The sequence below is a fragment of the Podarcis filfolensis genome, assembly GCF_964270895.1.
Source record: "Podarcis filfolensis genome assembly, chromosome: 8".
In the NCBI taxonomy this organism is placed as follows: domain Eukaryota; kingdom Metazoa; phylum Chordata; class Lepidosauria; order Squamata; family Lacertidae; genus Podarcis; species Podarcis filfolensis.
The window spans coordinates 44,241,096-44,264,190 of NC_139611.1; the positions used below are offsets into that span (position 1 = coordinate 44,241,096).

The 23,095-nt window shown below is 47.8% G+C and overlaps 1 protein-coding gene across 7 annotated transcripts; it reads left to right on the forward strand.

Annotated features, from left to right (window-relative positions):
• Nucleotides 1-259: 259 nt before the first annotated feature.
• ELMO3 (engulfment and cell motility 3) lies at nt 260-22,248 on the forward strand. 7 transcript variants are annotated; one of them, XM_083626479.1, is made up of 22 exons: nt 260-1,416; nt 1,529-1,613; nt 1,845-1,945; nt 2,146-2,186; nt 3,743-3,815; nt 3,933-3,983; nt 5,095-5,264; nt 6,760-6,859; nt 8,262-8,413; nt 8,875-8,953; nt 9,966-10,016; nt 10,653-10,775; nt 11,783-11,914; nt 12,812-12,916; nt 13,360-13,468; nt 14,796-14,932; nt 15,774-15,937; nt 16,459-16,571; nt 16,755-16,859; nt 17,949-18,031; nt 18,715-18,792; nt 19,784-22,248. In XM_083626479.1, exons 3-22 carry the CDS (start codon nt 1,868-1,870, stop codon nt 19,994-19,996), a joined length of 2,157 nt encoding a protein of 718 aa, XP_083482605.1. In that variant the 5' UTR covers nt 260-1,416; nt 1,529-1,613; nt 1,845-1,867; the 3' UTR covers nt 19,997-22,248. The 7 variants fall into 7 exon arrangements, with proteins under 7 accessions (XP_083482605.1, XP_083482608.1, XP_083482603.1 ...); XM_083626482.1 differs by having other exon boundaries at nt 260-627; nt 1,529-1,659; XM_083626477.1 differs by having other exon boundaries at nt 260-627.
• Nucleotides 22,249-23,095: the final 847 nt, after the last annotated feature.

Consider the following 23,095-nt stretch of genomic DNA (forward strand, 5'->3'; position numbering starts at 1 on the left):
TTTTGCCAAGCCCCGCTCCCCTTTCGACGGCAACCTCTTCACGCCCGCACCCTCGACGTGCAAAAATGTGGCACCCTGGAACCTTTTGCTGGAAACGGGGAGAAGCTTCCCCACTTTTACACGAAGCCGGTGCCGCGACGGCATTTGCCGGAGAGGGGCCGGGAAGCGAGGCGTCTGGGGGCCTGAGGATCCGGCGATGGGCTGCGCGCCGCCGGCCGGGGGCGCCCCGGCGTGTTGGACGGTACTGGAGGGATCCGGACTTCCTAGCCCTCCCCAGGGGCGGGGACGCTCGCCTTCCTCCTCCGCACCCGTGGTTGGGGGGGAGCCCAGCCACCGCCCCGGAACTACCGAGAGTTGAGCAGGAGGAGGCCGGGCCAGCGCGTTCTGGCGGCGAAGATCGGAAGACGAGGCGGGAGGAGGAGGCGAAGGAGACGGCGAGCGCCCGGACGAGCCCTCCTTGGCGCGTCCTCCGGGGACCCCATCAAGGGCACCTGCTTGCAGAGGTGCGCGCCGGTCCCTTGCAGGAGCCGGGCTGGGGCTGCTCTCTGCAGGGCGCCTTCTTTTCCCGGAGGAGGCGGGCGGCGTGGTTCATCCGGGCCGCCGTCCCTTTCCACTCTCCCGCGGCGGGTATGTCTCCACCCCTCGTTTGGGGACGCAGGGAGGCAGCCACAGTTTGGAGGGCAGAGGCTGAAAGCGAAGCAGGGGGGAGAATCCATCGTACCCCCGCAGGGATCGACGGACGTGGGGGAGAACTGGGGGATCTGCAGGCGGCGGGACGGTGCGAGGGAAGCTTTGCAAAATCCTGCCAGATCAGAGTAGCTGCATGTCGTGTTCAAAGTTCCAGAGAGAGGAATTTTGACTTTGGGATAAAAAGGGTTAAGCGGCTAATTACTGGTTTCCGGAGTCAGGGGTGATTTGGTTCCATTTCGTAATTTATTTCTCCTTATGATATCCGCTCCAAAAAAAGTTATATTTCAGGGATAGCTTGAGAGCTGGGGTATTTTTCTGGAGCTTGAACAAGTGCAAAGTGCCTTGTGGTTTTACTTCACCATCTTTAAAATGTGGGAAGACAACCTTGCTGTGTTTGGAGGTCCTCTTGTTCATTGGGGAAGGGCCTTAGCTCAATGGTGGAGCATCTGCTTTGCATGCAGAAGGTTCCAAGCTCAATCCTTGGCATCTCAGGTGGGGCTGGGAGAGACTGCCTGCCTGAAACTCTGGAGAGCTGCTACCAATCAGTGTAGACAATACTAAGCTGGATGGACGAAGAGTCCAACTCATTTTTAGGCAGCTCCGTGTTCCTGTTGTGCTCAGTGGATCCCTGGACATCTGCCTCGAAGTTCTGCCCTGGGTGTTATAAACCAGGGGTTGGAAACTTCCTTCAGTCCAAGGGATGCATTTCCTTCCAAGCCACCTTTGGTAGGTGGAGCTACAGGCAAAAGTGGGTGGAGCAATTGATGTGAATTTTTGCCTTTGTGAAGTAGGCTAGTATCTACACCTATTAACCCACCTGTCTCTATCCTCCATCCAGGCAAGCAAGAGCCATTATCAGAGTTCAAGGACGCATTTCAGCCAAGTGCTGGCTCACACACTCAAGGAGGGTGTGAACAAAACCGGTGAGGGTTTGTGGCCTGGGGAGAGTCCCATAGGTCAGACTGAAAGGTGTGGATCTGGGCCTGCAATTCCCCTCCCCTGTTACAAAGCTTTGAGAACCTAGCAGCAAGTACGCAAAACGAGCTTCTGGTTCCTAAATGGGTTTCCTCGCTCTCAGTGGCAGGGGATTGCAGAGGATTCCTCTTGTGGCTACTTCTCTAAAGGCCTTCTTAACTCCTGTGTTCTTCTCTCAGGTGGGAGCAGGTGAGGCAGCACCATGCCGCCCTCCAAAGATGTTGTGAAAATTGCTGTCCAGATGATGGGCGCCATCCCCCAGCTCATTGAGCTTAATCAGGTGAATGCCTTGCTGCCTTACCATTCTGTGCTTTGTCCTAGGAAGGGGTTCCTGGCTTAACTGTTACCCTAAGTGCTCTACAAAGCAGGACCACGTCCAGGTTGGGATCCTTCTGGTCATATTTTATCTAGAATGGAAATGGTTTTGTTTCTCCTGTGTATGGAATCTGGTCTCCATGTGCCGTGTGCTTTTAATTGCAGGCCAAGCCACTGTCGGCAGTTGTGAAAGAGGTCTGCGACGCGTGAGTAGCCTCTGCTTTCCACCTTCACCTTGAATTAGAGCAGCTTAGAGGGCAAGGAGTGAACTGCCGACTGTTACGCAGACCTTTTCCAGCTAGAAAGCCATACTCCATAAATTTCTGCAAAAATCTACCATAGTTTTCTATGAACATGTTGAGCTTTAACTTTGTTTACTCTTTCCAGCTTTATGCATGAGTAATATCTTCAACTCTGTTGTTATACACCCAAGACTGCATGTATGCACATGCACCACAATTCTGTCTAAGCCCAAAATGTGACGTTGGCTGCAGGATTTGGTTTCCTCAAACTCTGGCTGCAGGCATTCCCTTTTACTTTTAAATAACTTATTGTGCTAGAGATGGTTGCAAAGATATGCTTGAAAGTGTGTTTGTGAACAAAGCCTGGTTAGATGTCTGTTGCTGGAGTGGTAACTGAATAAGATTTTCAGAGTCCAATGATGGAGCTTCTGTGTCCTGTGTAAGCAAAACAGAATCTTGTTGCTCCTTAAAGGCTGCCAAACTTATGATGGAGTCAGTTTGGACTCTAGTTTGCAAAACGTATGCCATAATAAATCTGCTAAGGTGCCACAAGACAGATGATTTTTGCTACCACACAGGGAGTGGTGCTTTACAAAGCTCTTTGGCTTTGTTCATGATTAGCAAAACCAGAATATATGTATAAACATTGCAGAATAAATGGAGCAAAACATATATTTTACAAAATTGCACAATGAGTTTTCATGTGCATGATTTATGGAAGCTTCAGAATTCAACTGATTTTGGCATAGAATTTAATTCATTTTAGGGCAGTTCACACACAGCCCTAAACACTTCTTAAAGGTGTGAATAAATAGAGGTAGTTTTCTTTTTCTTTTAAAGGGCTTTTCTCTGTTTAATGGTTTGAGTATTAGTCTATCAATCTAACTTTTCATCCATTTGCATATAGGTAAAAACAGTACTACCTTCGTTGTTAGAGATAGTATGCCTCTGGATGTCAGTGGCTTGGGAATTGTAAGTGAGGAGAGCAGTGGGGCACTCAGGTTCCCTCTTTGGGGCTTCCCATAGGCACCAGGTTGGCCATCGTGAGAACAGGGTGTTGGACCTGATGAGCCCTTGGCCTGACCCAGCAGGGCTCTTCTTATGAAGTCTGAAGCAAGAAGCTTACATTTTTAGGTTTTTGGTGATGCCTGCATTTGTCCTAGGTGGCATCCACTTGGAAGAGTCGTTCCCTCTTCTTTGTGGTGGCTCCTGAAATGGTGATTGACAACTGCATTTTTAAAAAGTATTTAAATTAAAAAGAATCAGGGACCATTCTTATTGACATTCAAAAAAGCAAACAGTGTTGCTGCTCTTAAAAAAACAAAACAAGCTTAGGTCATTCTGCCCCCCCCCCCATGTTGAACTGAATACTGTAGAAATTGATCTGCCCATCAGAAGCATTCTGCCTCCTTGTGGGATGGGAATATGTCCTTTAGAGCTGGTCGCATTTGCCTGAGGAGATGCAGATGCTTTTGTGATCCCTGCTGTGGCAGAACTCTGATGGGCGGTCTCTAATACAGGTGGAACTTGAATAATTCGGAGCGCTACGCTCTGCAGTATGTGGATGGGCAGCAAGCGTACATCACAGAATCGGTGAGTACATTTGGCTTATATCATTGGTCTTCTTTCCTAGCGGTTGCCCCCTGCTTGATTCTGTATTCTGTGCCAAATTTTGATTGTGCAACCATTTTCTTTTCTTGTTTTTGCCAGAATCGCGGGGAGATTAAGAATGGGAGCATTCTGCAACTGACCACCGCTCCGGTAGGCTCACTTATGCAATTGTTAAGAGGAAAAATGCACAATGAGATAACTGTGGTCCCTCGATAACTGTGTCATGCCCACTTTGATGGGCAGCTCTCAGAGGGTTGACCGTGCATCCATGTGGCCCTTGACCAGAAAAGGGTTAACTGCTCCTTTACGCCAACTCTGGTATAAAGAAGGAAGTGCAATACTTCCATCTGTTTCTGATGTTCAGGCTGTGAGTGATGTTGCTTACACAATAACCAAGTGTCACCATCCAGCCACCCACACCCAAGGGAGGTGTCACTTAGATTTGCAGAAGGACCAAAGATCTGTAGGAGGAATAGCTCCAAGCAAGAGGTGAGGGTGGGGACACAGGAAACAGTCTAGTCAGGATTGAGCCCTAGAATGCTGATGGACTGAATTGCTGGTTGGTGGCATGTGAGAATGGAAGCACAAGTGAAAAGGGAAATATAACAGCATACTCTAGAGTAGGGCATGGATATCTGGCTGGCACGCTCCACAGGAGTGTTCCATACTTCAACATTTTGTTGCAGTTCTCACTTGTTCTGCGTATCTACTTTTATCTTGCATGATTTTTTAAAGCATTTTTCAGATGTACCCTCCTTGCCTGAGTTGTGTTTTTCACCCTTTCCTAAATCTATTTTGTTCATTTGTTCTATTTAAAAACATTTTTATACTGCCATTATAACAGAAGAAAACTCCTCCCGGTGAGATTTAGAATTAAAATATGATCAGAATGCAATAAAATATTTAAAGTTCAGCAGAAAAGCTCCACAAACATCCAGCCCTAGAAATACAAAAATATAGTATGTAACTGCGACAAAAGGCAAAAATATTTGTGGTCCTTGCTATTGTCTTGTTTTTATTGACTTGTGTTCTTCAATAAAAACTTTTATTGACTTGTGTTCTTCAATAAAAACAAGACAATAGCAAGGACCACAAATATTTTTGCCTTTTCTGTAAGGAAAGCCCTTTAATAGTTTGCTGTCTCCGTTTTTCGTTCTTCTTCCACACTGAGATGGGGGACCTGGAATGGTGCATGGTATTCCAAATGTGTCTGCTGCTTGGATTTGTCTAAAATTAAAAAGCCAAAAATTCTGCTTGGCAGGACCAAGAGGCAGCAAAGTTACATGGCGGGATTCAAAGCAACAATGTGGACGTGAAGTCTGAGTCTCTGAAGAAGCTGGCAGGCCTCTCCCGAGACGTCGCCTTTGCCCAGGAGTTCATTAGCAGAAACGGCCTCAACCAGCTCTTCCTCATTGTGGAAGAAGATAACAAGTGAGTATCCCAGGTGGGGAAAGGAAGCTTCAGAGACCCCAAAACTTCAGAGGGGAACACAGGAAGCTGCCTTGTACCAAGTCAGACTGTTGGTCCAACTAACTCATTACAGTGGTACCTCGGGTTAAGTACTTAATTTGTTCCGGAGGTCTGTACTTAACCTGAAACTGTTCTTAACCTGAAGCACCACTTTAGCTAATGGGGCCTCCTGCTGCTGCCGGAGCACGATTTCTGTTCTCATCCTGAAACAAAGTTCTTAACCTGAAGCACTATTTCTGGGTTAGCGGAGTCTGTAACCTGAAGCGTATGTAATTCGAGGTACCACTGTGTTTGGGGAAGGGTTAAAGTAGCATTCCTTCAACTGCAGTCGGAATCAGGATTCCCCAACGCCCCAGCCAGCTGCAGTTTGGGGCATTGGAGGAATAAAAGAACAGACCTAGGGAGGCGATGCAGTTTGGAAACAGGAAAGATTAAAGCCATAGAGTTGACAGACACAAATGGCTAGTGAAATCTGTACAGGCTGCAGCTAGTCAAGATAGCTGTGTGATAGGCCATCTACACCTGGAGAAGTTATGTTAAAAACAAAAAAGGAAGCCTACCATGGAAAACAGAGGGGGAGCATGTTAGGATTAAGATGTGACACAGGATTCCCCATAAAAAGTGGCTAAAGGCAGTGTTTCTATTCCATAGTAACCGCCCATTGTAGAACCAGCCCCCAACACCAGACCTGGGGTTTTTCATTCCTCCCGTTGTACATGGTTCTCCCCCCATTTTCTTTTTTCTCCATAGCCATGTTATCCTTCCAACAACCTTACAAATAACTGCTTTGACAGGGTGTTTTTTTGAAAACACACACAGATGACAACAACAACATCCAAAAATCAAGTGTTATATAAATGTTATGAAAGAAATAAATAAAACCTGTGAGGTAGGATAGGTCGAGAAAGAGAAACTATAGTAAGGGAGTGGGCGGAAGGCAGCAACTGTACAGAGTAGTACTCAGTGAAGTTTTATTCAGAGCAGATCTTATTGAAATTAATGGACCTAGTCATGTTTGTTCATTGCACTGTGTCTACCCTTAGTAAAACTTTGTTGACTCTCACCCATAAACGCTCCAGAATTAATCAAAGATTTTTTTTTAATGTTTGAAGTAAATTTTCTTTCCATATTCCATTTGCCAGATTTGGGGTTTCTGGGGGCAGAAGTTGAGGTTTTCTGAACTCTTCACCACCTGCTTGTGGTTTCTGAAGTTCTCCCTTGGCCTTTTCTAGGAATTTGAGCTTATACAGAACTTCCTTCTCGTCACCTCTCGCTCTCCTTCTCTCTCTTTTTCTCCTTTGTCTTCCTTTCTCTTTCTCCCCCTCTCTCTTCCTTTCTAGGTGTCTCTAATGCATCCTTCCTGTCGTTTCTGGGTGTCTCTGTTCCAGCTGCACTTTGGCCCTCCTGGGTGGCCTCTCTGGGGCTCTCTTACCCTGTTTGCTGTCTGTTGCTCCAGTATAGGGGAGATTCTAGCCTATGCTCTGAAGGCCTTCGTGGAGCTGATGGAGCACGATTTCGTTTCCTGGGAGACTCTCAGTCCGGCATTCATCAAAAAGGCAAGGTTACCTATCCGTTAATGGCAGTTCTCTTGTTTTTGCAACCTATTGGAAACAAGCTCAAAGGCTTTGGGCATATCCACACCATACTTTTAAAGCACACCCAACATGCATTTGAAGCACATGACTTCTGCCAAAGAATCCTGGGAACTGTAGTTCCCCACTCACAGAGCTATAACTCACAGTATCCTTAACTGTAGTCGAGGTGGCAAGCCAAGGATCTGTGCACATCTGGAGCTGGCTCTGATGTTAAGGACTGAACCTAGGGTGTTCTGCTCTATAGCACCTCTATGCAAGTTCCCACACAGGATACCATATTTTCCGCTCCATAAGACACACTTTTCCCCTCCTACAAAGTAAGGGGGAATGTGTGTGCGTCTTATGGAGTGAATGCAGGGGGGAGGCAGGCAGGAAAAGCCCCCAAGAGCCACATACAAGCTCCATGCGGCTTTTATGGGCTTTTCCCCAGGAGGGAGAAGGGACTGACGCGGCCAGTCAGTCCCTTCTCCCTCCTCGTAGAAAAGCCCGGAGGGCTTAAAGGGTGCGCAGCTCTTGTGGGCTTTTGCAGGAGGTGGGGGTATTGCCATAGCCACGTGCAGCCCCTCCGGCTGGGAGAGGCTGTGCACGGCTATGGCTTCTTTAGCTGCGCGCAGCCTCTCCCGGCTGGAGAGGTTGCGCACGGCTAAAGAGGAAGCCAAGACAGCAAGCGGGATGGATCCATCCCGCTTGCTGTCTTGGCTTCTCCCATAGCCGCGCGCAGCCTCTCCTGGTTGAAGAGGTTGCGCGCCACTAAAGAGGAAGCCAAGACAGCGAGCTTTTTTTTCTTGATTTCCCCCTCTAGGTGCGCCTTATGGTCTGGTGTGCCTTATGGAGCGAAAAATACGGAAGAGTGCCTTCAATGCAGGGGTGGTGCATCCCATTTTCCACTTGAGACGAAATGAGAAGTGCTGCCTTGCCCTGCTGCTGCACCACTCACACCAAAGCATTCCTTATCTAGGTTGCGTGGTGCAAAGTGGTGGTGGTGATGATGGTGGCAGGTTCTGGCGAGATCTCATGAGATTTCGTTGAGATCTCGTGAGATCTCACAGGAAGTCAGCGCTGATGCTGCCATTGTTTCTGCACTGTCAGTGGAGGTGGTGGGGTGCTGCCTTGGGGAGTGGGTTGGCCCGGCTCCAATACATCCTAGGAACTGTGAATCTTACCAGGATATTGTCAGCTGTCTTGAGTCCTGGTTCTGGAAATAATTGGGATCTAAATAAATAAATAAAATCAATTATCTTCACCCTTGGAAAACTTCAGTTTCCAGGATTCAATGGGAGACGCCAGGAAAAACGTAGGTGAGGCTGGGGCTTTGGCTCCTCCCAGACTTATGATTCTGTCCATTCCTGTTCCTTGGCTGCAGATCGTGAGCTATGTCAACATAGTCCCGATGGATGCCTCAATCCAGCAGATTTCACTGGCCATCTTGGAGAACATGGTGCCGACCAGCCATTCTCTCTTTGAGCTGGTCAAGCAACAAGTGACTCTGGATCGTCTCATTGGCCTTTTGCAAGTGTAAGCCCAGAACAAACCACTGCCAATTTAGTTTTCCTCCCTACAGGTGCCATTTTTTCCTTCTATTTCTACTCTACTCGGTTTTATTGCTTAGATGTCAGTATAAAAGCATTCTTCCCATCAAGGCCTCCATTGTCCGCTCTTTAAGCGCAGCCTTCCCCAACCTGGTTATCCTCCAGATGTTTCGGACTCCCATACAAGCTGTGCTGGCTGGGACTGATGGGAGTTGGAGTCCAGATTGCCAGAGGAAGCTTTAGGAAGTCTGTCCTTGTGTGCCTAGTTAACAGCATGACAAGCATTCATCTGTAGGTTTTAGTACCTGCGTCTTGCAACTAACTAAATTTTTCATGCATTCAGCATGAATATACATGGGGGACCTTTGGTACGGCACACAGGGGGTGTGGGTGAGATCCACTCTCCTCCAGCATTTGAACAATACTAATCTTTTGCTTTTCCTCTAGAACGAACCAGCAGCTGCAGCTGAAAGCGATGGCTCTTCTTATTGCTCTGCTCCTCAATGCCAAAGAGCCCGACAGGAGGGTAAGGGAGATCTGTTGGCCCCAGAAGGGCAAGAGGAGGAGCAGGTAGTCCTTAGCCAGTAGTGTTGGTGTAGGAGATTCACTTCCTGTAGGAGATGGTAGAGCCCCCTCTAGCGGTGACAACAAATATTGGGGTGGGGGTGGAAAGGTAACACCCTCATTCCCAGTGTCTCCCAGTCTCTCCCAAGCAGACCTTTAGCCAGTGCATGTGTGCTTTCTTCTAGGTGTACAGCTATTGTGGATGTGCTAAATTCTGGACCATTAGTGGGGAGGGAGGGGAGGCGGTTAGAGCAGGTGTGACTAACCTTTTGAAACCCAAGGGCCTCACTGAAGATTGTCCATCGCCCTGTGAGATTTGCATGCCCGTGGTGGGCTTGGCCAAAGTGACTGATGCTCGCTCACTTATTTGTTCATCTGTGCATGCATACACACAACAGACATGCTACTTTCCATACATACACAGACATTCAGACAGGCAGAGACAGCCCGTTGTTCTTTAGCTGATCAGCAGAGAGTGGGGGGCGATGTTACCTTCCACATCATTTTACTTCCCTGTGGCATCACTGGTCTTGGAGGAAAGGAGCCTCTCTTAGCCCAGCACGGGTGTTAGATGGAAAAAAGGAGAGGAAAGGGCCTATTCTCCCTTTGGTGCAGCACTATTTCAAGAAGGTCTCCAAGGTTCAGGAAAGAGAGCTCCTCCTTTCCTGAGCCTCTTAGAACCTCTTTGCATTGGTGTCAGGCTGGAGAGCAAAGAGGTGCCTGGTCTTGGCAGAGGGCTAGCAGGCCATGAGTCACCACCCTTGTCCTGCAGTCTGCTTAGGGCATGCATGGGGAGCTTGTGAATTGTCAAGGGTGCCAAGTAATCTGTGGGTGGGGAACTTTGCCACCTGATGCAAGAAATTGGAACTTGGATGCTTGCACAGATGTGCTGGGGACCTGTGCACATGGCTGAAAGAAAGGTGGAGTGGGAGGTTTGTTTTGGGGCTGACTCCCCGACTCCTTTCTCCTTCCAGGGCATGATGGAGTATCTGGGGAGGAAGAACCTCCGGCAATTTATCCACAAGGTGAAAGCATGCAAGTGGCCTGCGGTGGGGTGTGTGGCATAGATTTCCTTGTCATAAGCGTTGCGCTTTCTCACCTGTGTGCCCACTTCTCAGGCACAGGGATGGAGAAGCTTTTTCGGCCTGAGGGCTGCAATCTCCCAGGGGCCGCGTGCCAGTGGTGGCCAGGGCCAGAGGCAAAAGTGGGTGGGGCAACAAACGGGAATTGTTACCTTTGTACAACAGGCTGCTTTCTATGCACACCCCTCTCTAGCCCCCACCCCAGGCAAGCAAGAGCTTGAAGACATAGTTTAGCCAGATAAGGAGGGTTAGGAGCTGGGCCTGTGATGGTGCAGCTGGGAAAGCCCGGGAGAGTCCTAAGGGCTGGATAGAGAGGATAGAGAGGCCCCTAGGCATGAGGCTTCCCATCCCTGCTCTTACATTTTGACTGACTGGCCTGATTTCTCTGGGTCCTCACTCTAGCTTCCTCCCCTTCTTCTGTGGCTTCTCTTCTGCCCATTTCGCCTTGGTGGGTGGTACCCCTTGTCCCCACTGAGCTCTGCTGTGAGGAGTTGGAATATCGCATCAGGGGATAAGGGGTGGGGGTTGGAGGGAAGGAAGGAGGACAATGCAAGTGACTCTGCTGTGCTCCGTCCTTAGAACATCATCCATGCCTCTGAGCCCATTGGGGATGAGATGGCCCACTACCTCTATGTGCTGCAGTCTCTCACGCTGAACCTCCTGGAGCAGAAGATGAGGACCCCTATGGACCCCTATTTACAGGTCGGCTCCCTTTTCCTCACTTTCATGGCTTGCCTCTCAACTTCATTGTATTGGCCCAAAGTTTGATGGCCTAGGATATTTGGTCCCAGATTGCTGCGATCATCTGGAGTAGACCTCCTGACTGACCTCGTATTTAGTTTAGTTTTCCATGCCTTTTCCATGCCTTTTAGCTTAGCAACCACAGAACTTTGGAACACTCTTCGTGTTGAAATCTGTCAGTTCTGATATTTTGTTGCCTGCTGAAAACATGCTTGTTGTGCAAACCTGGATCAGCACTCCAGCACCTTCCCACTAGCCACCTCCCCCACCCCCCACCCCCACCCCAGATTGGAAATTTGTAGGAGGGAAAAACTGTTCCACAGCAGAACTACACCTTCATTGTCTCACAAACAGTTCAACTCTCAGTGGAGTGGAGTGGAGTTTTAGCACCTTGTAAATAAGTCCCTCGAGGGGACGCGGGTGGCGCTGTGGGTAAAACCTCAGTGCCTAGGACTCGTAAGGTCGGCGGTTCAAATCCCCGCGGCGGGGTGAGCTCCCGTCGTTCGGTCCCAGCTCCTGCCCACCTTGCAGTTCGAAAGCACCCCTAAGTGCAAGTAGATAAATAGGTACCGCTTTATAGCGGGAAGGTAAACGGCATTTCCGTGTGCGGCACTGGTTCTGGCTCGCCAGTTGCAGCTTCGTCACGCTGGCCACGTGACCCGGAAGTGTCTTCGGACGGCGCTGGCTCCTGGCCTCTTGAGCGAGATGAGCACACAACCCTAGAGTCAGTCACGACTGGCCCGTACGGGCAGGGGTACCTTTACCTTTAAATAAGTCCCACAGAAATTGTAACCCTTTTGGGGGCTGGCTGAGAAGGGGTGGAGAGCTCCGTTCTCCTGCATGCCTCTGTCACCTTGTCACCTATGCCTGCCAGGCCAGTGTTTAAATGGAAGCTTGCAGAAGGTGCCAGGCTCATTCCCCAGCCTCTCCAGCTCATAAGGCAAACCCTGCTGATATTCTCTGTGCAGGATCAGAGGGAGCTCCTCCAGTCCCTGCGACATGCGGCCTTTGTCTCCGAGAACGAATCCTATGCCAGCAGCTCTAACACTGAGCGCCGGCACTCCCTGTGTGCCAAGGAGTTCCGGAAGCTGGGCTTTGTGGTAAGTTCCTCATAGACTGGGGTGGAGGACCCTTTTCAGCTCAAGGGTCGCATTGCCTCTTTGGGCCTCATGCCAGGGGTTGACGGGGCCAGAGGCAAATATGTACGGGGGGGGGGGGGCAGCAGCTGTGGCTCTTACTTCAGGACAGCTGACTACACGCCAGCTTTGCAGAAATCAGAGGTTTCTAGACACTCCTTTGAGGCAAGCAGGAGGCATTGTCACAGTTCAGAAACACATTTCAGCTTGGCAAAAGGGCTCAAGGAGGGCCAGGGAAGGGCTGTGGCCTGGGTGATGGGTAACAGTTCAGATGTCCTGACAGAGAGGCCCAGAGGGTCACATTGAGCCTCTATGCCCGGTATAGATTATATGCCACAAGAAGAGAGCACAGCAAGTATTCAAAGTAACTGCAGGGCGAGTTTTGTTGAGAGGGTGGCATCGCCTGTGTCGGCACCTAACGGCTGCCAGGGTTCCAGAACCAAAGCAGGGCCCACCGCTGACCCAGCAAGCCAGTCAAAGAGACCAAATTTCATGTCTTCGTCAGACTCTTCAGACACCTTCTTGACTTCCACCTTGGCTGGGACTGCTGACACCTGCATTGCCCTCCGCGGCCCCTGCTTTTATAAATATTTGGCCCAGCTCTTCAGGCAACCCTCGGCAGCTGGGTCACGCCGGCATTTTATTTTCTGCCATGGTGGCTAGGCCCAGCCAGACTTGTAGTACTGCTACTCATCCCTAAGTCAGCTTGTCAGGGCCTGGCAGTGAAGGAGAGCCCTCTACCCCTCAGTATTTTGAGACACTGCCTCTTTATTGTGTCTTTTGTGTTGTTTTGTGTGTGTCTCCTCCCCTCCCTCACCAATCTAAGCAGCCCTAATATTGTGTTATGTCTTTCTTTTTCAGAATAACACTAACCCTGCCCTGGATTTGCAGCGCAGCCCTCCAGGGCTCCTTGCTCTAGACAGCATGGTCTATTTCTCCAGACACTTCCCAAGTGCCTACAGCAGGGTAATGGAAGAGCTTGTTTGCTTTGTGACGCTGGTCCTTTCCCTCCCTCTTAACTTATAGCAGAACTTCAGGAATCAGTAGCAGCCATGTGCTTTGGATAGGGCTGGCTCCAGGTTTGAGATGCCCCCACCCTGGGCAGAGTGTCCCTCTGGTGGGCTTTCCTCTGCGATGGGGAATAAATCCGGTTTGATTCAGAACTTAACAGAAACCTACCTGATTTGCACTTTCTAAAACAATAGGCAAACTGAAGCACAGCTATCCTTCCAAATTTGCCCCCTCTGAATTTCATGACACTGTTCTCCAACTAATATAATATAATATAATATAATATAATATAATATAATATAATATAATAACATAATATATAATACTGCCTCCCTGAGCTTGCTTTTCAGACTCTTGGAGGCCTGAGGAGGTTGTGACATTCTCCCTTTTCCTCTCAGTTCATTCTTGAGAACAGCAGCCGAGAAGATAAACACGAGTGCCCATTTGCCCGGAGTAGCATCCAGCTCTGCTTCATGCTCTGTGAGATCCTTCACGTGGGGGAGCCTTGTGAGTATTAGTACTTCCCTTCTCTCTCTGAACCCAGGATGCCTTGGTACTCTGGTCCCTCTGCCGGCATTCACACACTGCCATTGAGGCCTTCTTTATGAGCCGGCAGGGCTGGTAGTAAGGTTTCTTTCTCCCAGTTCCAGTGCATTCACAGCTTTTCATAGGAAAAAGTTTCTCCACTGCTATAGGGCTGGTACCATAGACAGGAGGTAGATTGGCATCTACGTGCAGTATTTGGAGCATTTTGTGGCAAATTGGCAAGGCTTTCTGATTCGCAGTTGTCTAACAGCCCTTTACAAAGTGCTTTCTCTTCCTAAACTAGATTGCTGAAAAAGAATATGGTGTGGGAAAAAGGAGTGGATTTGTGTGGAAGGATGTGTGAGTGTGGTTCTGGTTCTGGTCACATATTTCTGGACTTGGAGGTGTGTCCTGTTCCTTAGTTCTTAGCCTATGTCCACCAACATGAGACAGTATTTTGCCCTGGTTCTGGTTGGTGGATCCTAGAGTTACAGTAAAAAAGCAAAGTAGATCCCACAAGTCTAAAGTCTGCCACATCCCCTCCACATGTGCTGTGGAAGAGCTGAGAAGGAAACAACAAAAGGAACGATCAAGGCCTAAAAAATGGGAGGGGAGGGGGAACCAAGTTGCATAGCTGTAACCAACAAGTCCCCCTGGATGGAAAAGGGATTTATAGTGGTGTCCAGCTGTAGAGAATGAACGTAGGCATTTAAAAATATGGTGCTCTGGGAAGACAGAGGGAGCTCTCCTCCCCCACCCCCCCCAGCCCTTCGGGAAGCAGTGATGAACTTCTGGCCTTTCAGATGTTGTCAGACTTCAGCTCCTATCATCCCTGACCATTGGGCCATGCTGGCAAGGGCTGATGGGAGTTGGAGTTCAGTAGTATCTAGAGAGCACCAGACTTCCCACCCATGCTTTAGGACAGAGCTTTCCAAACTGTCTGTTGCGACATGTTAGTGTGTCAGCTGCTGTGTGTGTGCGTCATGCAAATGCTCTCCATGCTCCTTCCAGGGCTGGAAAGGAGTTAGTTCAATCTCCGGTTTGCTAGTTAAACTGAATTACTTTGTCACGAAATGATGCTTGATCTAAAAAGTGTGTCACCAATATGAAAAGTTTGGAAAGCTCTGCTTTAGGACACTCACATCTTGTTCTGTGAGACCTCTGAGAGAAATGGGAAGATGGTATTATGGGGAGAGAAGCTCTCCATGGAAGTTCTTAGATGGTTATCGAATTAGGCGGAACAGAAAGGAGAGAGGAGGAGATTATTTATAAAAACAGACCCAGGGATTGTGTTTCTCTTTTACGACAGGCTCTGAGACAGCCCAGGCCTTCTACCCCATGTTTTTTGGCCAAGAAAGCTTTTTTGAGGAACTCTTCTGCATCTGCATCCAGCTGTTGAACAAGACCTGGAAGGAAATGCGTGCGACACAGGAAGACTTTGACAAGGTGAGGCCTAACAGCAGGGACTTTGGGGCATAGGCTCAGGATGCAAATGTGCATGTGCTAATTTATATGTATAGGTGAATACCCATTTTATTCTCCCATGTACCCATTTTATCTTCCTCACAACAACTCTATGAGGCTAGTTAGGTTGATAGAGAGCAACTGGCTTGCTGTCACCCAATAAGCTTCACCGTCAGTCCCACGCATACCCATTGGCATCGTATGACAAGATGAAAACCAAAACTAATTGAACTAGAATACCATTTTTAAAATCTTACATAAAATCCAGTAATTGACCAAACAACAACAACAAAAATGAATTCATATATCCTGCTCTATCAGATACATACCTAAATTTTAAAATCCCATTAAACAAATTTCCAGTTTTAGTTTTCGTAGGTGACTGTTAACCAGGACAAAATATTGGTCTTGAGCTATTGGATACTGAATTGAAATACTCCATCCTGTGCTGTGCTTACATGGAGGCCAGAGGGGGCTGGCTTCCTTATCTATAGTTTTTAGATAGCTACTATTCATTTATTTCAATTTGTATGCTGCTTTTCCACATAAATGTGCCGAAAGCCGCTCACTATGCCACAGCAGTCGTGCACATAGATACATTTGGCATGATTTTTGTCGCAAACTAGATGGGAGTCGGGGAACAAAAGTGTGTCTTGATTCTGTTTACATCTCCCCCAGCCTTTCTTTTGTAATTTGAGCACTTGCTGTATGAACATGCTTGAGGGGGCTTTCAAGAGTTTAAGGGAGAGAGGAATTTGGTAGTGATGGGGATAGGGCATCATATCCATTTGTTTGCCCATTGCATGAATCTCTGGCCCTGCAGGTGATGCAGGTGGTTCGGGAGCAGATCACCAGAATCCTCACCCTAAGGCCTACTTCAATGGAGCTCTTCAAGAGTCGAGTGAATAGCTTAAACTACAGCGAGATCCTGCGTCTTCGGCAGACGGAGCGGATGCACCAGGAGGAGATCCTAGCTGCGCCTGTCCTGTGAGTAAGGAGGCTTTGATATATGTTTGTGTGAGGTGTCTGTAGAGCCTTGTATCAATATTTTTAGTATATCTGGTGCCTGAAGAGATACCTCAAGGTATCAATCCCTGCTCTAGCTTTGGATTTCCTGCTCAAAATGGATGTTGGGCTATGTGGCTTACAGGCTTTGTGATTCTAATTCTTACAGCCCTAAATCAAAGGGTGGAGAAACTGTGACTCTCCAGATGTTGTGGACCACAATTCCCACCACCCTTAACCATTGGCTGTGCTAGTAGGGGCTGATGGGAGTTGTAGTCCAACAACTCCCATCAGCCTCTAGGGGAAGGGCCATAGCTCAATGGGCTTTGCTTGCAGTTCAGTGCTGGAACAGAATGGGAGGATGTTCTGCTCACTGGGAATGCCAAAACAGAGAGAATGTTCTCGTTCCGGCAGTAGGGATGAGGCTGGAGGACTGTTGAAAGGTCATGGGGCCTTGTGATATTAGGCAGTGTTACTCTTCCTTCCACTGTGCTTTGCCCCAGGGAATTGAGAGAGCGCCTGAAACCTGAGCTTCTCAAGCTGATCCAACAGCAGAGACTCCTCCACCTCTGCGAAGGGACGCTCTTCCGCAAAATTAGCAGCCGGCGGAGACAGGGTAAGTGGCTGGAGGCTATGTTCTCCACTGAGGGCAGCTGGAGCTTGTGTGTCTTGGGCTTTTGATGGGAGAGGAAACAAGTGAGTTAGGAAGTTGGAAGGCAAGGAGCTCATACTGGATCTACTGCAGGAAGGGCTCTTGCAGCCATAATCTCCATGCTGTGACTTGTTTTCTCTTTGCTAGATAAGCTCTGGTTCTGCCGCCTTTCTCCCAACCACAAATTTCTGCACTACGGAGATGTTGAAGAGGGCATAGAAAGTCTGCCAATTGAGAGCCTGCCAGAGAAAGGTATGCAGACCTGTCCCATGTGCCGCATCTGACCTTCAATATTCCTGCTCCCACTATGGCTTCTGAGGCTGCTTTGCTTCCTCTGTTGTGCCACTCGCAAGACCAAAGGTGGGAAGCCACCAAAGCAAGAATGAGAACCGAGAATCCCTAAAGTGGGTATCTCAGAAATATGGGGCCACCACTGAAAAGAAGCTGTCTTTCTTTTCTTTTCTTTCTTTCTTTCTTTCTTTCTTTCTTTCTTTCTTTCTTTCTTTCTTTAATTTATATCCTGCCCTTGCTACCAAAGGGCAGCAAACATGAAGAGATAAAAACAACATAAAAACAATTCCAATACAGATGCAGGCTAGGAAACATCTCAACTTAAAAGCCTTGTTGAACAAGGTCTTCAGTAGATTCCTGTCTAATATTCAAAGGCGGGAGGGATTCCAAAGGGCAGGTGATACAACACTAAAGGTCCAATTCCTATATTGTGTGGAATAGACTCCCTGATCAGATGGCATCTGCAGGAGGACCTCACCTGCAGAGCACAGTGCTCAATTGAGTATATAAGGGCTGAGATGATAGTTCATTTATCTGAAAGTGCCCATCAACCTAATACATCTTGATGGTGGGCCCATACGCAGGGTCTCATCAAGGTTGATCTTAAAGGAGTATATAAAAGCAGCTCTCCTGGAGGTGGAAGGAGAGGCTGCCACCCTCGCAGAGGAGCAGCAAGTCTTCCCTTGGGGCATCTGGTCAAGGACATTCTGCCAAGATCCATCTAGTTAAGCATCCTCCCCAAGTGCTCATCCAGGTGCCTGCAAACCAGGGGTGGGGAACCTGTGGCTCTCCAAATGTTGCTGGACTCCAGTTCCTATCATTCTTGACCACTGGCCATGCTGGCTGGAGCTGATGGGAATTGGAGTCCAACGACAACTGGAGCACCACCACTGCTGCACCCTTGGCTTGAAGAAACTCATGTGGGAGGGTATGGATTGAGCATATTCTTATCCCTGCTCCTGAATCCTGTGGTTCTCCTGGTTTGAGCTCTGCACATCTGTCCTTGTTGCCTGGTGGTGTATTAATCTGTGTGTGCTTCTTTGCCCAAAGTTCCTGTGGCAGATATGAAAGCATTGCTTACTGGCCGGGAATGCCCACAAACCAAGGAGAAGAGCTCTGGCAAACAAAACAAGGTCAGTTTGCATTCTGTTCTTCTTCTCCTCTCACACATATAAATAGGGGAATTGTGCACATGTATGCAAGCTACCTTCTCCCCCCTACTGTTACTTAAGAGTCCTGCTGGATCAGGCCAGTGGCCCATCTAGTCCAGCATCCTGTTCTCAGTGGCCAGCCAGATGCCTGTGGCAAACCCACAAGCAGGACCTGAACAGAAAAGCATCAGTGCTTCACCAGCTTCATTCAGGCATGTTAGCATTAAATACACATATTGAATTTTTAATGGAGTTCAAATTGTAATATAATAAAATACAACAAAATATAATAAAATAAAAAAGCAGTAACAATACATTGAAAAAGCATACAGCATCTAGCATAGTGCATTATAGTTGCTACACTAGGCAGAAAAATGGTCCAAGACCCTCAGAAATTTTCAAGTGGCCTATGGCCACTTCTGATGGTTTTCAAATTGTTTTGAAATGTTTTAAAGTTGTTTTTATTTTAACCTTTAAAACTGCATTGTGTTAACTTTTTGAAGTTTCATATCTGTCTTGTTGTCTTGGGCTCCTTTGGTTGGAAGGCCAGAATAGAAATTTAGTAAGTAATTCTGCTGAGTGGGGACCTGGACTTCTGCCCCAAGGTCTGATGGAACCACATCATTGAAAATGCCTGGCATCTCTTCCCACTTTCCTCCCTGCAGGATCTGCTAGACCTTGCCTTTTCCATCAGCTATGATGTTGGGGAACATTTGAATTTCATTGCTCCTACGCGCTATGAGGTGAGTAGCTATGTGCTGCAGAGGATCTCCTGTATCTTAACACAATGGGGTATTTGTCTCTCTCTACAATAGAGCAGGGTTCAAGTGGAACCTGCAAGAAAATGCTGATGCATGAAGTGCTCTTGTTCACAGTTCCCCTCAAGTGTGCTCTATGCAATATCCCTTTCCACTTCCCCTCCCATCTACCCAGCTCCTCTCCATGACAGCCAGACAGCATTTTGTAGCTGCATAGCATCCTCATAGGGACATAGGAAGTTGCCTTGTACTGGGCCATCTAGCTTATTATTATTGTCTACTGACTGGCATTGGCTCTCCTGGATTTCAGGCAGCGTTTTCTCCCAGCCTTACCTGGAGATGCTAGGGATTGAACAGAGGACCTTCTGCGTGCAAGGCGATGCTCTACCACTGAGCTAGGACCCTTCTCCCCTTAAGTGGCTACTCAGTCCTCAACAGGCTGTTTCGGGGTTCTCTCCACTTGAGCCCCCCACCAAAGGCTTTGTCTACTCATGCAAACTTTGGGGATTTCCCCATGCCTGCTGCAAGGAGGGTGTTGTTTTGGTTACAAAAGCAATGGCAGGCACACCTGAACAGTTGGAAAGAGAGGAAATGCTTAGGCGCAGAGAAGGGACAGCAGTAGTAGTCAGACCCAGCACGAGTTCTGAAGTGGTCTACGGTGTTACCCACCGTAACTCAGTGGGTTGTATCCAACTAAGCTTTACTCAGAGTACACCCATTAAAGTGAATGAACCTAAGCCAGTCATACCCATGGGTTTACTCTGAGAAGGGCTAGCATTGGCTACAACCCTCTGATCCTTGCTTTGCCCTTTTGCAGCAACGTTAAAATAGCACAGTGAGAATATTAGTGCTCTGCTGGATCACACCAGCTTCCTGTCAGAAAGTGCTTGTGTGAACCCGTCCTTCAGCGCACAGGCTGGAGCTTAGGAGTTAATGGATGATGGGACGAGCAAACCCCCTTTTCCTTGTTCTTCAGTTCTGCTTATGGACCGATGGGTTGAACGTGCTCCTGGGCCGAGAGATGGCGAGCGAACGGACGCAGAGCGACCTGGACATCTTGCTGTCTATGGAGCTCAAACTGCGGTTGCTGGATCTGGAGAATATCCCCATCCCAGATGCTCCACCAGCCATCCCAAAGCCCCCCAGCAACTTAAACTTCTGCTATGATTTCACCCATATAGAACAGTAAAGGCTACCTCTTTCTAGCATGCTCTGCTTCTCATAGCCGCTGGCTCGTTTTGGATGATCCTCCAAACCAGATCAGGAACACACTGCAGATTTTCCCTCCCCCCCAACCCTTGCTTAGATACCAGTTCACTTCCCCATGTCATGTTTGCTGTAACCATTGTTTCCCATGATGCTGAAAATGAAAAAAACACACACTAAGCTTAGTGCTAGCTGGTAAGTCACGTTTGAGCGACAGTTTCAAATAATTTTGTTTGGAGAGTAGTGCTGACCCACGGATTGCTTTATTCAGTTATCACAGCAAACGAAATTGCAATGAATCAACATTATCACAAGCAAGGGAGAAAGAGTGTGCCAGTCTGCGGCATGTTCTCAATCCTCCAAACTAAGCCCATGTATCTAGAATCTTAATTCTGAGTTCAAAAAACCCAATAGACACATTTGCAGATATATATGTATGTATATAAACCTGACCTAACTTGCTTTCTTTCAGCTACAGCATTTGAGACCTCTCAGAATCTTGAATAATTTCCTCCAGGTTGTTTTGCCAGGGACTTGGGAACGTATTGGAGGACGAAACAGGTCTTAAATATCAAAAACTGAACACTATGAAAGGGAAACGGGGATGAGCCACTGATTCCCACCCACGGGGCTCTCTTGTATTTATAGCCAACACCTGCAACAATGAGTGCTAGAAAGTTGCTTTAAAAGAAAGAAGAGGGAGGCTTGCCTTCTGTGGATCCTGGGTTGTATTTTTAGATACCCTATTTTAGACTTTCCCATGTGATAATCCACTGCACAGAGACGTTGATTCTGTCAGCAAAACTGCTGCTTTACCAATGGATTGTATTTCACATTTAGCCTTGCTATACAGTGAGGTTGCCTCAATTATGCAGGTGACCTATATTATGCAAAATTAAAGGAGTTGGGGAAATATGATCGGGGGAGGACAGAGTCCTCCTCTCCCTCGCTTTTCCGAGGAATACATAAATAGATCTCCCACCTTAAGAAACTTTGACTCCTTCCACAGAGAGAATGGCAATGCCACCTCTTTCCTAGTTCTGTTTAGCTAAATACTGTCTACGGGATCTCTCTTTGCCACATTTTGAAAGGCAGAAACAAGCACTTTACAAAACTGGCTCCTTTGCTCTATGAGAACAGCATCAGGTATGTTTTGTCACCTGCCTGAGCAACAGGAGAGCTGTGACAGGGTGAGGCACTCTGCCTAAAACTGTAGCATAACTATCTTTCAGGGACCTTTTTCCCATAGCTGTAGCAAGGGAGGAACATATGGAGAGAGGTGTTTCTTCTTTCTTTATCCCCTCTTTCCAGAATGCTTCCTTTCTTCATAGGCTCCTGAATCAGTGCCTACTTCAGAGAAAAGCTCTTAAAATGCATCCAAAGTTTTCTTGAAAATATTTTCAGGATGTGACATGGTACTTGTTAAGCCAGGGGTGTGTGTGTATCTGCTGCTTTTGAACTATCTCCCTCAATTATGCACTGACAAAAGATGGATTCAATGGCCAATGTCAATCATGCAAATTAAGCAGCTTTAAGTAACTTCTTATTTTGCGCTTCTTACCATTCCACATACTTTTTTCTTTCTTTTGCTTTTGCTAGCCTCCCAGGGGCGGTGGGGTAAAGGGAGATACCTATGCAGACACTAAAGTCCCATGGTGGGGAAATTTTGGCCCTCCAGATGTTGCTGAACTACATATCCCATGAGCCCCAGGCATTCATCGAAAATGGCAGGGATTATGGGAAGTTGTAGTTCAGGAACATGTGGAGAGCCAAAGTTTCCCCATAGGTTGGCTAAGGCCAGGAAGCTGACACTCAGGTGGCATTCCCATGGGCAGCCAATTCCTTTGTTCTTCTGTTAAGTCATTTTGTAAGTAAATGTGATTTTGGTTTTCTTGTGAAATTTTCTAGATGTAACACACACACACACATATACACATATATATGTATTTTCACAGCACCATGCCTCTTTAGAAACACTGAGTCCAATTGCACTGGAGCGGCTATTTCCTAGCCTCCTACCGCCTTGCCTGTCTGTGTTATTCATCAATCTTGCAGCACTGTAGCTGCCCACTATCATAGGAAACATTTCCACCTTCAGTATCTCCTGTAAAGGACTTCCCAGACTCCTTGAATTCCTTCCTGCTCAGGTGCTTCTACTGTAACATGTTCACTGTGGTACTGCCTCTGGCACAGAGGCCTTAATATTATTATTAATAATAAAGGGAATTATCTTTATGGAGTTTTTTTTGGTAACTGCTGTGAGTGGTTGAAGCTTTGCAATGACTGTGCACAAACCAGAGGAATCGGTTTCTCTGCTTGCCATTGAGAAAGCAGGCAGTTCCTCTTCATGTGTGATGCTTTGGAGGTTGTGACTGGGATTAAAAAAAGCCCAGTGAACGGATGGCCCAACCTGTGGCCCTCATGTTGTTGTTGGACTCCAGCTCCCATCAGCCCCAGCTATTATGGCCCATGGTCAGGGATTATGAGACCTGTAGTCCAGCAACATCTAGAGGACCATAGATTCCCTGTCTCCCTTTTAAAACAAGTGAGCTGCACTCTTCTGGCCACACCAGCAGCTGCTTTTCTGAAGTACTCTGCAGAGGAGCCCCTGCATGAGAAGCCCAACGGCGTACGTGGAAGTAAGTGAACATTATGCAGCTGCCTTATGGTGGGCCTGGTTGTGGGTTCTCTTCAGGCCTGGTATCAGTATGGTGGCATCCCTGGGCAGCAGCCACAGCCCAGTAGGGCTCTAACTGGGATGAGCCCTGAGCGTGACTTAGCTTTCTCTGGTTTGGGGCTCACAGTCTCTGAAGCTCAAAATAGGAGGGCTCGGCCCTGAAAGGAAACTGCAGCCGTGGCTGTCTGCACAAAAGAATGAAGTGGTTTTCAAGAGGTCAGAGGGCCTAGATTTAAATCTTTCAAAAATATATTATTCAACACTTGCACATGTGTAGAACAGAGAACAGCTTTGCTCGCTGTGGAGGTGCAGGAAATGCCTTGTGGGCAAGGTGTGTGTGACTGTATCGCAGAACATTGTCACACAACGCTTAGCTGGAGGTGCAACCTATTAAAAGGAGCACCC

What these genes read in the sequence shown, in the direction of transcription:
- ELMO3 (XM_083626479.1), top strand. Translation starts at nt 1,868, where the DNA reads ATGCCGCCCTCCAAAGATGTTGTGAAAATTGCTGTCCAGATGATGGGC. An exon ending in AAGCGTACATCACAGAATCG is followed by an intron (nt 3,816 to 3,932) that starts GTGAGTACATTT and finishes TGTTTTTGCCAG; the next exon opens with AATCGCGGGGAGATTAAGAA. An exon ending in TCCGGCAATTTATCCACAAG is followed by an intron (nt 10,017 to 10,652) that starts GTGAAAGCATGC and finishes CTCCGTCCTTAG; the next exon opens with AACATCATCCATGCCTCTGA.